At 42.2% G+C, this 17,714-nt stretch overlaps 1 protein-coding gene and 1 long non-coding RNA gene across 2 annotated transcripts in view; one reads left to right on the forward strand and one right to left on the reverse strand.

Moving 5' to 3' along the window:
* Positions 1–4,770: 4,770 nt before the first annotated feature.
* The window catches only part of FBN1 (fibrillin 1), a 223,186-nt gene continuing 210,242 nt past the window's right edge, over positions 4,771–17,714 (reverse strand). The window contains 6 exon segments of the mRNA NM_001287085.1: positions 4,771–6,072; positions 7,284–7,458; positions 9,947–10,178; positions 14,997–15,116; positions 16,099–16,227; positions 16,495–16,611. Of these exon segments, the coding sequence (NP_001274014.1) occupies positions 5,683–6,072; positions 7,284–7,458; positions 9,947–10,178; positions 14,997–15,116; positions 16,099–16,227; positions 16,495–16,611 (1,163 nt within the window). The 3' untranslated portion in view covers positions 4,771–5,682.
* The window catches only part of LOC111093353, a 38,351-nt gene continuing 26,550 nt past the window's right edge, over positions 5,914–17,714 (forward strand). Inside the window, exons 1-3 of the long non-coding RNA XR_005381643.1 lie at positions 5,914–6,101; positions 9,550–9,727; positions 13,786–13,880. This is a non-coding gene — a long non-coding RNA (uncharacterized LOC111093353). The remainder of the gene's footprint in view (positions 6,102–9,549; positions 9,728–13,785; positions 13,881–17,714) is intronic.

Consider the following 17,714-nt stretch of genomic DNA (forward strand, 5'->3'; position numbering starts at 1 on the left):
TCCCAAGTTGCCTTTTACAATGGGCTGAAGATTCAGAGCGGTGCTTCTCAACCTTGGTTGCTGCCTGGAGAACTTTTAAAACTGATACCATCTGGGTCCCAACTCCAGGGATTCTGAATTGATGAATCTGTGATACAGCCTGGACATTGGGATTTTTTAAAAAAACTCTGAGTCATTCTAATGCTGCAAGCGAGGTGGAGAAACATTAGTGTGTGTGTGTCTGTATAGAAAATTACCATAGTATCAATACATATATCTATTATTACCCTAATATAATTATACATGTATGCATTTATATTTACACATGTATATTTGTATTAGGGTAATTAATGGCTGCTGCTATAACAATCCAAAAGTGTTAGTTACTTAATGCAGTAAAGTTTATTTCTTGTGAGTGTGGATGATTGCGTATGTTTTTTGTTTGTTTGTTTTGGGTTTTTTTTTTTTGCTAGACTTGGAAATAGCATATGTCATCCTTCCGACATCCCAATGGTTAGAATCCATCACACAGCACTGACCTAACAGTGTTTTTTGTGGGCCTAGGAGAAACAATCAGGGTTTAACTGACCTTTCAGTTTTAATTTTCCATTAAGAATTGTCTTGAAGGGAGTGAGCAGAGAGACCCCAGGCTACCTAGATCTGCTTTAACTCAAAGAGCTCAGCCTGATTTTATGTGTTAGATTTCAGGGTAAGTTTCATTTAAACTTGGGAATCTAACTCTAACCATAAATTCTCTATTGAAAATCATCACTTTTCAGCATTACACTGGGGGAGATATGCTAGAATGGTGGTTTCTAATTTTGGTGATTCAGAAAGATCTAGACCTGGGCCTGCAGATGTCAAAGGTGAATTTACTAGGGAAACTTATCTTGCCTCCTGCCCTCCTTGCCTCCTGACTGTGGGGAGTGGGGACCCCCTACACCCTGCAACTTCAGGCACCTACAAAGTCTAACCATGTCCTCACTAAAGACCTATGGGGAGAGAGCTGTCCTGTCATATGTATGTGCATATGTGCATTTGCATATGTGCTGGCTTTACAAATATCTATATGTGATGATGATGATGATAACAAGCCTCAGAGATATCAAGGAGTTCCCCTGGCCAAATAACTCAGGGAACTAAGGTTTGAACACAGTTTCCTGACCTCAGATTTCCTGCCATGTCAGGACGCTGGACCAGGCACTCCTCAGGACCTGAGGTCTGAACTGCGCTCTCAGTGAACTTGCTTTATAAGCCAAAGAGCGGTCAAAGCTCTGAAACAAGGATCACAGACCTTGGGAGAAGGACTTGAGCTCAGCCTGGAAGAAGAGTGGCCCTGGCTTCCCGGTCCCCTCCCCATGGGAGTGAGGCAGCTGTGGGTGGGTGTGTGTGGATGGAGCAGGCATGATCAGAGTCACTTTCCTCACGGAGCTGGTTCTGCAGCAGACTGACTCCTGGGCTCAGTGCTCGCTGTGAATGACCCACAGGACAGCCTGCTACGGTGAAACGTGGAGGAAGCAGCAGGGCTCTGGGGAGCTTGCAATCCTGCCTGAGGCACAGAATCCCTGGAATTGGATCAGGACCCTGCCCTACAGAGGTGCAATGAAGATCCTGAAGGATAATCTTGGTACAACCGAAGACAGGCCAACCGCTGATTGTGCTGATCTCACCTGGCGGCAAAAATAGACAGCCTTTCATGCTTTTGAAATCCTCATCTATCAGGGTCCCGTTAATCTTTCCTAAACTAGCAGAGGTGTGGGACTCCCCGAGCAGAGCTCACCATGCAGACACAACCACAGGGGTGTGTGACCTCTTTCTGGCCATGGGCTGGCGGGATCAATGAAATGTGTGATGATCACCAGGATGTTTTCCGTATCTCTACTTCAGGAGAAGAAAAAGCTGAAACAATTAGGTTTGATTTAATTTTCTCCCCGAGAGAATTTTATGTTGGAGAGGAAACAGACCTGTTCTGATTTCTATTAACTCCCGCTGGGCTGCGAGGAATACCCCGGGCCGGCTATGGAAGAGACGCAGCGACTGCTGCATGGAGCTGTGTGGCTCTCTCGGGAGACTCGCTGCCTGGTGCTGCTTCACTTCCAACTAGAAGAGTGATCATGAGACCTTCTAACTGACCCTACAACCAACCCACGAGGGGCAATAGGGAGCCCAGAGAGGGCAGTGCTGCAGTTATTTACAAAATGGCAATAGTCACAGGGATTAGAAGAAATAACGATGGATATAACTCTCCGTGGAAGAAAACCAGAGTGGACAAAATGAGGAGAGTTAAGCTAGCAGGAAATCAGACCCACTTACCTGCTACAACTTCATTCATTTAAAAAGAATGCACCTTCCACTGTCCAATAGTAAAAATGAAATTGATGTCCGTTTGTTAGAGGTCATGATTCAGGCTTGGCCCGAGGATGCAAAACAGCCCATGTCCTAAAAAGAGGTTTATGACTCTGTGTGCCAGAAAAACCATTTTGGATTCATTAGCAGTTAGCTGAAATAACAGATTTTGTGATATTGCCAGGTCCTGTCAAATGTATGTCAGGTGTCAAATATACAAGACCCTCATGTTTATACAGATATTTGTGAGAATGTCAGAACCTTTCACTGAGACCCAGACCTGTCAGTGAGCCCAGTCATGGATACACATAGGGATCTGCAAAGTCAAATTCACAGACTTGTTTCTCTCTAACCCTAAACTCAGTGTACTGAGAATCCATTCCTAGCAATATAACGTTAGGCTCACATTGGGTTTTAAAATGTTTAATGAAGTAAATCGGTTTGCTGCTGCTCTTTTTTCTTTTTGCAAAGTGTTATTTAAAATTGGCAAGGGGAAAATAACTGTCTCCAGGTCTGTGAGTGAAAATTAATCCTCCCAGCAATAGTCCTCTAGCATTTAAAAACAAGGTCCTTAAACCATGCAATAATGACATTTCTGATAGATCTCTAAGAACTACAGTTAAAAATCACAATAAAGTACATTCTGTGGACAAAACAATGATCTAAAAATCTCCCAACAATTTATAGGTATGTAACTTTTAGTATAGTATCAACCTAATTGTCCTTTATTTTGGCTCATCTAATTTACAAACATGATTTCTGAAGTTTAACAGTATTTGTAATGGCAATGTCCAAAGCAATTTTGGCTGAGTAAAGTGCTATTTGTTGAACAAAAATGTAGTTGTTTGTGCAAGTTTAAACATTTCACAAGGCCAGCTGAGTTCATTTCAGCCTTACTTACAAAATAATTATTGGCAAATGGAATGGGCTGGGGGGTAGAGACGAGACGTTTTCAAGCTTCTGAGAGATTTACAAAACCAAGTTCGTCAACGACTGAAAGTAAAATTGAAAGGTCACAGACAATTAAAAAGGTACAGGTTTAAATCTCAGGATTCAAAAGGGGTTCCAACAAGAGGAATATTTACAATGGAACAATGAGGAAAATGTTTTGTTACAGACAGAAACATGGAAAATATGCTGTTGAAAATTGTTGGCTCTGAAATAAATAAAATCCAGACTGAGACTATTAAAAATATCAAAGTGATCTACCATGTGCCAACTCTATATTCTTCTGTTGTTTGTTATAAAGAAAATCCATTATTGAATATAATGCAGTTTTGGTTAAATTATCAAAGACGTTTTCCGAATGCAAACTGTTGTTTACCATATGCTATATATTCTTTTCTAACAACTTTAGTACACATCTATTGCAGACCCACAGGCACAGAGTTACAAGGAAATTTTGAGTCATATTTCACTTCCTAACCAAGGTACAAATTGCTTCCAAAATAGTCATTTGATTCATTTCTATTTAGCACCTATTACGAGCAAGATTTTTTGGATGGCAAAATCAGAGATACAAAAAAAACCTTCAAGATATTCATGGCCTGTTAGGTAGAAGAAAGCATCTTGTCCACTGACTGCCATTATGCCTAGACTGGAGCCCTCTAAAGAGTGACAGCTCACCACATCACAGGAAACCTGTCCCTCAGTGGCAGTGAGGAAGGTATGTGTTAAAGTCAACTTCATTGCAACTAACCTGAGTTTTGTCTTCTGGAATAAGATGGAACACACATACTCTATTGTCTTTAGTGTGGTTTTTTGAAGATGTTGTTGAGAGGACTTTTCCTTTGTTCTGTATCGTTTCTTCCCCCTTCGTGCAGCAAATTAATTTCACCTTTATTTTCACCGCCCCTCACCTTACTGTCCTTGGGGATTATAGGAATTATTTCATATCAGTTCAGTGAGCTTAACTGTTCAGGATTCAATATTGCATTTAAAATAGCATTTTCAAATCAGGACAGTCAAAAAACAAGAGCTAGAACCCATTCAATTGGGGATTCTCCTTTTGTCTTAGACTAGCCCTAACAACAGATGTTCAGGGGGTTAAAGGATGGAGCACCTAAGGTTTGCCAACACTGTGTGTGTGGGGAGAGGGCATGATCAATCTTTTATAATGAAATAGATGTGCTCTAAGACGATGACCAAACTTGGGATCTTAAGATACTTAAATCTAGTGGTCTAAAAATCACAGGATTAATTAGGTCGTGTTTTAGAAATGATGCTACAATATCAGTTTCTTCCTGGTAAGAAGTACTCAAGTGTCTCTAATGAATAGAACAAGGACTAACTCAAATATAATTTTTCTGCTAGCGGTTATTCATCTGGCATCTTCTGAAGCGGTGACTACCATGCCCAGGATCATCTAAGCTTGAGAAACTTTATTTCGCCTCCAGAATGTCCCCCCTCAAATCCCACATCCATGCAAGAACACAAAGCCAAGGGTACACTAAAAAAAAGAGAGACTGTTTTATTGTGACATTTATGACATGGACCCCTTGTTGATAGGAATGACCGAGGGTAATCTTGGCATATTGCACAGGTGTGATGAAGGATGCACTGGTGATCCTCTGGCTGCTGAGGCTGGTTCTTGGTCCTCCCAGACCTCCATGCACGTGTGGGCCAGTCACAGAAATTTCCTTACCACTTGGTGTATACATTTAACAAGTCTTTGGTCTTAATAAGCACCATTACAAACCCTCACATTAAGGGCATTATTATTCTAGTTTATACATGTTTCAATGATAAAAAATAGCACGATTACAGTATACACACACTTAATTTACATGTAATGTATTATACTCATAACTGAGATAAGCTACTGAACTAACTTTGGTTGATTGAAATTAATGAAGTATTTGAACTGAATACTTGTAATTTGGTTTCTAAGTTGTGTAAATATTACAGTGCATTTATAAATCTAGTTTGAGAATTTACTAGCACCAAATAGATATTATAATTGGCCAACCTAGTACTTGTGTTTGGAGAAGCAAAGTTTAAAAATTTGAAAAAATAAGACAGTCCACCGATTGAAAGCACTTTCCTGTACATCTGCTAGAAGGCTGGTGCGTCAGCGTGAAGGGCTGACCCCCAATGCAAATACGTGTCCCAGTTTTCAAGAATCAACACATATGACAAGGTAGCTCAGCTACACACATGAGAAGCCTGAGAAAGTGGTTGTTTTGAACTAGGGTAGTCACCTGTACCTTGCTTTTTGTAATACAAGAATAGTGCTAATTTATAGAAATTTATTTGGTGAAAGATTGTACCTATGATATGAAGATTCTGATTGGGGGAAAAAATCCGTTCTACCTATCTATCTTTGTTTTTTTAATTATTTGGTCTCTGTATGGTGAATTAATGAAGCAAAATCTGAATTTTCATCTTCAGATTATCACCCAGTTCACCACTGAGGTAGTCTTTGTCATATTTATCTTCTAGCTGATTAAGTTCTTTCTTTTTATAAAGTGGAGTACTACTGATTTGTAATGAATAGGTTCCAGCCACTGGCTTCTTCTTGGTGAAGTGGAGGTAGCTGATCCCTTCCTTTTGGTTGATTTTAAAGAAGCCATTTTCATTTCCAGATTCGATCAAGTATTTGTTGTGATTTGTCAGAGTCGTCAGGGCCGGGAGGAGCTCTAGGATTCGGACCTTGTTACTGATGTGGGAAATATTGAACGCGAACATGGCTGTCTTCTCAGTGTCCCAACTTGCAAGACTCACATTGGTATCTCTCTCAGGCTGGTCCTGGAAAGACACATGGCAATGGGTTAAAGGTAAATATGCCACTCATTTCTCATCTTAAAGAAAAAGTGACTCGAATCTCAGGCTAATATCACATTCTGCTCAGGTTGTATACACCATGTCAAAAATGCCTATTCTCATAAAACACTGTTTAAGTCACAAATCTATTAAGTTGGCACATGCTTATAATATTAAAAAAACTATTTAACTGATGTCAAGTTTGGAAGTCAAGTAGTTAGCTGGAGGTCTTCTCATGTAGTGCGTCTCAAAGTGTGCTCTCTGGACCATAAGCATCACCTGGGAATCTGTTAGAAACACAGGATTCCTGGTGCCCCCTGAGACCTACTGAATCAGAAACCCTGGGGGTGTCTCCCAACAATCCATTTTAACAAGTCTTCCAGATGATTCTGATGCATGCTCAAGTTCGAAAACCACTGTTTTCATAGACTATTTTCTTTCCGTAGACTTATCTCATTTCCCAAACCACAGCGGATGGGTTGAAGCAACCGATGCTAAGAAAGAACCAGTCTATTTCAATTTTGTTCACTGACGCAAAAGCATCCCCTCTGAAGGACACGCCTATGAGCCTACTTCCTGACTTTGATGATCTGCTAATATTCAATGCTTTTCACCTGGCTTCTTGCTTGCCTCTCTGGGACCACATGTGCAGGATTCTCTGGGCCTGGAGCCAGAGGTCTGGGTGAATATCTGTGCCTTTCTGAGTTGACTGAAAGGCTGCAGCAGCCGTAGGCAAAGAAAACCAGGCTGCTTGAGCTCCCATGTTGTTTTTGTCTAGAATCCAAGTTCCCTCACACTCCACATGGCTCTTTTCAGTAGAGGAGCCTCTAGCTTTCAGAACTTGGCGTCCCCATGGATAGAGCACTATGTCACTTCACTATTCTGCCCACTTGCTGTCCTGGAGCTCAGACCTTTCCTTTCAGCAGACTTTGGGTGGGTGTTTGACTTTCTCTTTGGCGAGACAGAGGAAATGAGCAAGTATGTGAAAACCTTCGAGTGGCCACTCCCTAAAAGCAGCAAGAAACTCCAGAGAGTCCCACAGACTCTTGTAAAATGTAGCCTAGAGCTCAGGGAATGTCTGGATTTTCTCCCCAGGGAGCTTTTTCACACTTTGGAACATCCTTGGAGGAAACCACAGGAATCTGGAAAGCTCTTCTGCAACAGAAGACATCAGGAGAAACCACCTTCTGACCCACCTCAATGTTGGAGGCATCTGTTTCATTTGCACTTCTCCGTTTCCTGCCTCGTTTGGGGTAGCCATTGATCTTACACTCATAGCAAGCCTCCGGGGAGAGAGAATTGTCATCCATTTCACCACTGGCAGGTGGCTCCGAGCCTCCTCGGCCCATGCCAATTCCAGAAACACAGTGCCTATAGAGGAAGGGGGGAACACAGCCCTTTTTCATTAGAACTGGGAGATATGGGAGGAGGTACAAGAGTTCTGGTGAAGTATGGACCCCCATCTAGTGACATTTAGCCATTGATTCTTGTTCATTAGGTGATACGCTGGTTCTGATAGCCACATAAAGTCCTCTGTGTTTAGGTTCTGAGTCCCAGTTCCTGGGGTTGGCTGATTTCTTTCTACTATCTCTCAAGGTCCTGTGTCACATATTGATATTCCCCTTCATTTCTGAACCCGACTGTGGCAGGTATTTGCTGTCCTTATGCCAGAGAGGGGACATGGAGTGGAAACAGGGGAATAATGGGGGGTGAGGGAGCCCATGTGAATTGGAAGGTTAAAGGAAAACGTCTTTTTATGAACCAGAAAGTGAGAAAGGTATGAGCCACTACTATTGAGCTCCTTGCCCTCTTCCTGCTTCACTGACCCCATCACTGCTGCCTCCCTTTCCACAACCACAATCATCAGCTTTCATCACTCCAGTTTCTGAGCAATTTCTTCTATTTGACCACTCACTATGGCTGAAGGTACTGAAAATATAAAGTTCTAGGTAGAACTGAAGTTGACTTAGACACAAACTGTAAAGATGTGTAATGTGTAAGATGCATGTATCAGAGCTTGCCCAACTGTGGGAAATTGTTTCAAGTCATTCAAAACCACTAGGGCCATTGGCTCTGACTCATGTGAGGCTGGATAAACAAACCCATGCCCAAGAGAGAACTAGTTCAGCTGTTTTTCTTTGCCTTTCAGTTATCAAAGCCAAATTACAGAGGGAGGCTTGCATGTTTCACAAGTACCTTGTTTTGTTATTCTGCTTACTATTTCATAGGCCTCTTGGAATGTATTTACCAGGCTCCTCTTTCAAAATGTGTTGAAATATCTGAATGATCCTAAAAGTCTTTATTTTGGGGCAGGGTCCACTCTAGTGATTTATAAAGAAGCCCAAACGGTTACAAATGATTAGATTTCTATTAATGGGTCATAATGAAGACCAACTATCTCTCTTTTTCTATATTAGTTGGTCTATTTTCTTATAACCCATTTTCCTTTATGCCCTTAAGATTCAAAATATAATGCCAATAAGCAGAATCTTTTTAAGCAGAATCTTCTTTGTGTTTTCAGCAATATATGGGCTCCTACTATTTTCTGCAATCCTGCCAGAGCCCAATACATTTCCTTTCCTCTTCTTTCATCTTGTAGCATGAAACATGCAAAAACAATAAAATGGATGAAATGATGAATGCTCATCATGTGTGTATGTATACATTCACATAATGATTAAGTTATTGGAAGGAAAACCTCAAATTTGTATGCTTTGCTTCTTTTCTCAGAACTCCTTTCCAGTATTTTCGTATCCCTTGAACAGCACTTACAAGAAGTGTGACTACAAAGTCCCACTGGCCAGAAGCCAGTTTGGAGTGTCACAATTTTTGCTGGGAAAATGGTTCTGGCATTCAACTTATAAAGAATGAGTCTACTGAGAGCCAGACACAAACATCTGGGAATTTGTGTCCTATTGCTGGCATTCTGTGTGCTTCCCATGAAACATTCTTTTACCTTCAAGCCTATATGGACCCAAAATGAATCACTTGAGGTTTGTGTGTCAAGAAATCAAAGGCCACTAAATTAAATTAACTTGATATATACATGTACCTGTACTATGGAATACATGATTTTGTGGGTTGTATATATGTGTATGTGTGGTTGCATACGTGTGCGTGTGTATTTCATGTCTGTGTGTTCCTAATGAAAAAGGTAAAAATTGAAATCCTTAACAGGACAGACAAAACTACATGGACATCAAGTCTAGATGAATTCAGAGGGGAAAGAAGACCTATATTTGAAAACTCGCCACTAAACTTTCAAATTACTGAGTAAAATAAAAATGTCTCTTCCCTTCCCCAACACTCACACATACAATGTGGTGAAGTATTCTACCTAGAGAAGACCATAATTATTTTAACTCTCATATTTCATGCTCTTTGGGTAGTTCTTAATGTAAACTTAAGTCTGAGGTGTAAAATATATTTTAAAAACCAGGTATCTTTGTGATTTATTCTAAGAGTAGAAGGATGAGAAGGCATTTCATGTCAAGTCAGAATCCTGCTTGCCCCAGGAGAAGAGGGGGATCAGCAGTGTGCAATGTGAGTCCAGTTTTGGCATGGGTCGGCCCCCGCATTTTGGAGAAATCAATTTTCAACAAGAAGATTAAGAGAATGAGAAAGAGAAACATATATCAAGGTATTTACAATTAGTTTCATAGTCCATGAATTTCCAGAAATCTTGATGCCTCCTTTCATATGAAATAGCCTAAAACCATTGCAGAGCTAACCAAATGCACTATAGGATTATAAAAAGCATGGCTTTCCTCAACTAGGATGGGTCACTGGGAATTACATATACTTCAGGAAATCAGGAGCAAGAGAGCCTTTAGCCACAAACAGGAAGAGCAGCGCTTACCCTTGGCCTATTCGGAAGTAACCAGGTGGACAGCCACACAGGTAGCCACCCTCAGTATTGGAGCATCCATAGCTGCAGGGGGCTTGTGCAGAGCCACATTCGTTGATGTCTTGGCACCCTCCACTGAACTGTTCGTACTGGAAGCCGGCGGGGCACATGCACTTGTAGCTTCCCAGGGTGTTGTGACAGGAGGCTCCTCCACAAATGTGTGCGCTGAGGCATTCGTTTTCATCTGCAGGGAAAACCAGAACACACGGCATGTGTGACACCAGCCAGGCATTTCCATCAGGGACTGCCAGCCAGCTGGCCCTCAGCTAGCACTCTCAGGAAGGTAGGGCAGGCCGAGGTGGCTGGGGTGGGGAGAGGGACGAGAGAGAGAGAGAGGGAGAGAGAGAGAAAGATGTGGAAATGGATGTGGCCTCTTGCCACGTGGTGAGCAAACGTGGTCGATGAGGTCAAATGTACCAGGTGGAGTGCATTAGAGGATGGCATGCCAAGGACCGACAAATTCCAGGTCTCATTTGAAGCCAACACTAGTATGTTCCGCTCCACATGAGCCTTCTGTGAAGCACGTGGATCTCGTTTGGAGCTAAGGTTCAAGGTTCGGGGTGGGAGGGAAGGAGCCTTCCAGCTCTCCATGAACGGGACGACAATCTCCAAAGCAGAGACCAACCATACTCCTAGAGGCTGCTTTCCCAGTCCTTTTTCAGGATGTGCAGGGCTGGCAAGGGCTGACATCCTGCAGGAAGTGTCTGCCCCACTTGCACTTCCTTTGCAAAAATCTGCAAAAGCCCCCAGGTGCTTGTCCTGGGGATGAATAGTGCCTTCTGGTATGTCTGCTCCCATCTCTGAATGGGCCCCCCCTTATCCAAACCAGCCTCCTGCCCAGAGTGTCTGGGCCGTGTCTAAAGCAAAGTATGGCTGGAAGAGATTCAGTGCAGACTTCACGAGCAATAATTGGAAAAAACCCACAATAGAGACAGATGCTGCAGGACTGGCTACCCGTAGGCACCTGCCAAGTCTGACAGTAAAAAGCAGGAAAAAGAAATCGAACTATAAAAAATCAGCTTGAGGGAGAAAACCTTGAGTATCTCGCTATTTCTAATTTATACCTTTTTGAAATCTCTAATATATTTTTGTAGGCCTGCCTTTGTAGGGCAGGTTGGAAGCTTGCTGGTAAAACATTCCTTAGTTGCCAAAGCCCATTTTCAAGCATATATTCATTTGAATGCACATCCATTGGCCTTACCTTCACTGAGCAAACACTGCCAATGGAAGGGGGAGGGAAAATGTAACTAACTTTTATTTATTTCATTTTTGTAACTAATGTTTGTTAGATGACCATTGCTCGGCAGAGTATGAGGTGCTTCCCATTCATTACTCAACCTTTCCAACAAACATGGGCAGTAGGTGTTATAATCCCTGTTTTACAGATGACGAAAGTAAGGCCCTGGGAGCCTCTCTGAAATCTCCCAACAGCAGCAGCTGGGCAGAGATGCACACCCAAGGTCTGTCTGATGGCAGAAGCCATGTGTTTGCCTTTTTGTCAGTGTCTCTCAAGAGACTCTGCACCATTTAAACTGGTACTTCCTTTGTCTTTTAGTTGGTTTCACCTTTTTTGATTCCTTTATAAAAAACAAAACTGTTTCTAAGAAAACATCTGTACTTTTCTTTTCCCTTTCCCTTTCTTCCTTCCTTCCGTAGGCTCCATGCCCAGCATGGAGCCCAATGTGGGGCTTGAACTCATGACTCAGATCAAGACCTGAGCTGAGACTAAGAGTTGGATGCTTAACCAACTGAGCCACCCAGACACCCCGAAAATACCTGTCCTTAAATTAGAAAAACAGGTGGGTAAAATGGTGGGGGCAGGGTGCTTGCATATGTATAATATTCTTCCTTCTTTCCTCCCTCCCTTCCTTCCTTTCCTCCCTCTTTCCCTCTCTCTCCTTTTCCTCTCTCCTTCCCTCCTTCTTTCCTATGTGGAAGGAATAAATACACAATAAGAAAGCCCATTCACTGAACTGCCTGCTATAGTCACTGCCTAGTGACAGGTCTGTTTGAGGATCCTTTATATCCAAGGACTCTCAAGTATCCACCCAAGGTCATTTAGACTTCAGGGTCCTACAGAAATAATTAAATATGCCACTGCCTTTGTTCTTTTCCCCTTACTTTAAGGCAGAAATGAAACATGTGATAGATCTGATGGAGATCATGGGCACCAAAGAATGAATGAGGAGCTGAGGGTGCTTCCTTTGGTGGAAAGACTATCCCTGGGCTGGATATCTTCTCCTTGCCCCTCCATGTCTATCTCCTGACTTCACCCGCCCTCAGCTCCCAGAAGCTGACCTGTATGGAGCATCAACAGGCTCCTCTCCTTCATCCTGTGCTTTTAATTGGACTCAGCCATTGGTTTCCTGCTGGGACTCTGATAGATAAACCTCTAAGGCAGCCCATGTCTGTATATGTAGGATAAGACCCATCAATATAAAACTTAGATTCATTCCATATTGTTCCAAAGGACAAAAATAGGACCAATGTTTAGAAGTGGGGGGGGGGGGGACAGGTAATTTTCTATGAAAAAAAAATGTTTCTAAGAATTAAAGTTTTTCTATACAAAATTTGGGCTTTCTTGGAAGAAAAAGAATGCCCTTCCAGATGGTATTCAAGTCAAACTCGGATAACTGGGGAGGTTAGGGAAAGATTTATATTTCAGGAATGAGGTCAGACTAGATAATCTCTAAGGCTCTTTCTAGCTTTGGGCATCTATCTGCATTACTATAAATATCCATCCCAGTCAAGAACTCTCCCCTCCCCTTTCACATTCTTTTCTATTTTACTTTTTTTTTTTTTCTAAACTCTCTGAGAATCTAACAAAGTTTAAATTAAACTTGCTTATCGGCATGAGAGAGCTGGGGTCAAGCAGAGCAGGGATTAAGATAAGAAATTGGCAAATGTTCAATGTTTACAGCTTGAAAAGAGTCTGTGCACTTATCCTGCTCATCAATGTGCAAACACGATTTGTTTCACACGCTTTGCTCTACTCTGACCATTTTCATCCTGTGCACTCCAGAGCAAATGGCTCCCGGAGCAATTTTTCTGTACTCCAAAATCTTTTACTCTCAGTCAATACTTAAAATTGGGGAGGGTTGGGACACCTGGGTGGCTCAGGGTTGAGTGTCTGCCTTTGGCTCAGGTCATGATCCTGGGGTCCTGGGATCAAGTCTAGCATCAGGCTCCCCGCAGGGAGCCTGCTTCCCCCTCTGCCTATGTCTGCCTCTCTCTGTCTCTCATGAATAAATAAAATCTTCAAAAAATTGGGGAGGGTTTTGTCCTTTTTATAAAGAGAGACATTTTAATTTTATTGAAACATTAGATTCTCCAAAAAACCCTCCTTAGAAGCAGACTGAAACCTATCAACTCTGTCCTCTTAAATCAAAGGCTACAGCATTAGGCTTGCAGAGCATGTGTTAGCTATGGTGTGAAGAGGACCGCTAGGAGAATTCCAGAATGTAGGATGGGCTTTCTTTACAAATTTTCTCTGGCTCAACTCCAACTGCAGCTGCAAGCTTGATATTTTCTACAAAACAATGAGATCCAGTGGCCCCTGACCCCAAACCCATCCATCTTTTAAGAGTCCTGGCTGCCCAGGACTGAGAATCCAGAGACGTCTGGTCCAAAAGCTCTGCTCTGCTCTGCATGGCTCAGGAAAGCCATTCTGGCTCAAGGCAACACTCATTTTGGATAGCTATAATTCTTAAGAGTTATGAGCACAGTTTGGGCTAGTATCTCTCAGGCATCAAAAACCCCTAAGCCTCTTCCAACTTCTTAATTTATTCTAGAACACCCAGCTGGGAGATGATCTTCAAGGGGCCAAAGTAGAATCTCCGGGCAACGAGGACATGACCTGTCCATCTCCATTATCCCCAGACTGAAGGTAAGAAGAGGAAAGGAGGGCTGGTCAGCAAGTTGTGTAGTCTAAACTTTCCCAGCGCTGACATCATTTTAGCCAATCCTACTCACTCCTACAAAACTGTGTCTTGAAAAGTATCAAACCAAATGAGAGAGATGCAGTTTTGATAAATGAAAACACACAAAATGCATCTTCATTTGGAATAAAGCGAAGCACTGAGTAGTGGAGCAGCACCCAGGAAGTGGTAATCCTTGTGTCTTTGCTAAGGAGGGCTCTATACCCAGGTGTGTGGCAGCTAGAACAGGTTATCTGAGCACGAGCTTTACCATGGTGCGGCGTAGATACTTGAATGAAAAAAAAAAAAAAAAAGAGTCAACATGACACTTGAAAGGCAGTCCTAAATCAGGAAGTTAAGAATCTGGGGTTCTAGCTCCAGGTGTGCCACAACCAGGATTAAGGACAGATTAATTTTCTTCCTTGGAATTTCAGGTTTTTATAGTAAAACTAAGAGCTCGGGCTAGATGGATCTGAGGTCCCTCTAAACTCAGAGTGCTTGGATTCTCTGATGCACTCTAAGACTGACTTTCCCATGACATTATGGAATCAAAAATGACATAATTTCAATTTAATGAATCTGTAGGTCTCCCTTAATTTTCAAAAGAATTTTCAGCAACCTGAACAAACTTGCCATGTGTGCTGCTTGCACTCTGCCCCAAAAGGTGTGTAGAGCTGAATGGGACTTCTCTGTCTGCAGGCCAAAAGTCACTCAAAATAGCCTTTGGCTGGCTGATATTTTTCAGTTAGAGGTAGGAACTCTGTTGGCCCTCATGTGAAGAGAACTCCAGTGTAGGCCAATGACTACATGCAGCAGAAGAGCAGGGGTGTCAGGGGTACTGAGAGTGAAGGAATTCTACGGGCATTTCATTTCCAATATTCTCAAAGTATTTTTTGTCATTTTTTTCTCCTCAGTTTACTATTTTGCAAAGGCTGTAACTCTCTGGTTTCAACCAGGTTGGGGCAATTTTAAATGACTATCTGTTGATTTAATGACAAGTTTAAAGTTTTCAGAAAGAAAGCACTATTTTGACTCACAGGAGCCAGTAGTGATTTTTGTCTTAGTAACAAGGAAAAACTACTTGCCAACACACTGGTTCCATTGGTAGTGCTGGAGATAGCCCTGGGGGCAGCTGCACCTGTAGCCTCCGATGATGTTCTGGCAGCCGTGCTGGCAGCGATGGTTTCCTTCACACTCATCCACATCTGAAAACAAAGGTAGAGCCGCCTTTAAGCCACATCAACCCTTGTCTCGGAGTTGTTCTTAGAAGCAACATTTATAGGCACAGTAATGGGAAAGGTGATTTTAATAAGAAATCTGACCACTAAAAATTATTTTACCACCAACACTACAAGATTATGTGCTCTGGAGGTTTTGATAAGTCCAAGGAGAAAGACATTCAGATATTCCCAGTAAAGTCTACAAATGAAAATGATGGCGAAATTAACGGAAGGCACAAGAGTACTCTATGGGATAGCTGTGTAAATTATTTGTATTTGCTTATTTGTGCCGGGATTAGAGACTAAAAGATGTCAATACAAAAAGGAAACAAAAAAAATTTATATTTTAATTACATATTATCAGAGGAGTCCTTCTTCATTTATTTAATCCACATTAGGGGAATCCTTTTATGGATCTGGATCCAATGACCAGAATATTAATGAATCAAATTCAGGAACCTAGCTATTTTTCTGGACTAATTCATGCCCTATTATATTACATTACTAATGGAGTAGAAAAGGCCTTGATAAGTTGAGGAAAGGCACATGTTATAGACATGATAAGCATGAGACAAAAGATGGGTCTCTGGGATCCCTGGGTGGCGCAGCGGTTTGGCGCCTGCCTTTGGCCCAGGGCGCGATCCTGGAGACCCGGGATCGAATCCCACGTCGGGCTCCCGGTGCATGGAGCCTGCTTCTCCCTCTGCCTGTGTCTCTGCCTCTCTGTCTCTCTCTGTGTGACTATCATGAATAAATAAATAAAATCTTTAAAAAAAAAAAAAAAAAAAGATGGGTCTCTAAGATAGGACACCTGTGCCAACCCCATGAAATATTTCCCATCTTCAGTTGGGTGTTCTCCCTCTGCTCAGTTCTGGTATCTCTTAGAGGATGATGATGAAGGTTCTGAACGTCACAGACTACCTCCACTGGGACTTAGCAGCTGCATCTGGCTGAGGATCCTACCCACCTTCACAGCTGGCACCACTCTGATCAAGTGAGAATCCCCGCTGGCATTCACAGGTGAAGCTCCCTGGAGTATTCTGGCAAATACCCTTAGACCCACACAAGTTGATGTCAGAAGTGCATTCATTGTTATCTATAAGAAGCAATGAGGGAAGAGAATTAAAGTTCACTGAAGCTCTCTTTCTGTTGTTGAAAGGGAGAGAGGGACGATTCACTCAGAAAAAGGTCAAATAAGGCCAGTAACTTTTCACGTACAGGTGCGTGCAGGCATACACACACACACACACACATCTTCTTTTTTGACTCCTTTATCATCTTCTTCCAATAGCAGAGGAACCAGAGAATGATTCCTTAAAGGAGTAGCTACCTTTCCTCTCGAGTTTTCTTCTCTCCCACTTACCAATGCAGGCAGTATGGTGTTGTGTAAATCCGGGAGGACATTTACAAGTGAAGCTGCCAATGGTGTTAACACACAGGAACTGGCAGTTGTGCTGTTTAGTGGCACATTCATCAAGATCTATTAAAAAAAACAACAACAAGTAATATGAGTATTAGAGTTGAACTGCTAGCACAGGTACCTATCCACTGCCCTAGGAAGTAGTTCTGAGTTTCTGACTTGTATGTCTCAACCCTGGCCAGAAGAGACACACAGGTGAGAGAGACAGCTCAGTGATTTCTTTCCCTGTTTTCTAACTACAACATGTTGAGAACAGCGGCACTTGCTGCTGTTCTCACCTCCAGGAACATCTTGTTTCCCCTTGTCTCCTCTTATCTGGATCCTACCCGGCTCTCATGGGGGAAGTGCTGGTCCCACATCTCCCCTGGGCATCCTTTGAGCCTCTTTCCTGTCAGTTTTCATAGTACATGTATCTGTACCACTGGGTTTGATCTTCAGTCCAACATGCCAAGTATGTGGAAGAATCTAAATGTCATGAGAAGAGCAGGAGGAAGGGCCTTATGTTTTGAGGGGATCTGTAGGAATCGTGTTGCTTCTCTGCTCACTCTGGAACCCATAAACACAGCATCGCTGGTGTGTTTGATACGTTGTGAAAAAACAATGTTACCTCTATATATTTAATTTCCATTTTTCATCTATTAATTGCTAGACCTTTCTGAGGATTTTCTCCCCACAGGCTGGAAAAAGACTGTAAATTTGTTTTGCTTGGCATAGATAATATATACACTGAGAGATATTTTCTCTTTAATTTGGTTCTCTATTTACATGAGTAAGTTTATGGCTCTGAGTTATAGCCTCACACTGCCCAGAGCTCACTGTGATGCACAGATGGAGATTAAGTTCTATGTGTAAGAAGAACAAGGGTATAAACAACTTTATTAAGATAGATTTTTTAAAAGATTTTATTTATTTATTCATGAGAGACAACAGAGAGAGAGAAAGAGAGAGAGGAAGAGACACAGAGGGAGAAGCAGGCTCCATGCCGCGCTAAACCGCTGCGCCACCCAGGGATCCCCAAGATAGTCAGAATTTTTAAGTAGGTCTCTCGACTTCCTCTCCCCAAATTACAGGATTATATAAGATTTGTGCTGCATAGGAAAACCTCAGACATTGTTCATCATGTCATCCTGTGTTACAGGTCTCTTAACTCTCTTTTTCCAGCA

Source organism: Canis lupus, chromosome 30, assembly GCF_011100685.1.
Source record: "Canis lupus familiaris isolate Mischka breed German Shepherd chromosome 30, alternate assembly UU_Cfam_GSD_1.0, whole genome shotgun sequence".
In the NCBI taxonomy this organism is placed as follows: domain Eukaryota; kingdom Metazoa; phylum Chordata; class Mammalia; order Carnivora; family Canidae; genus Canis; species Canis lupus.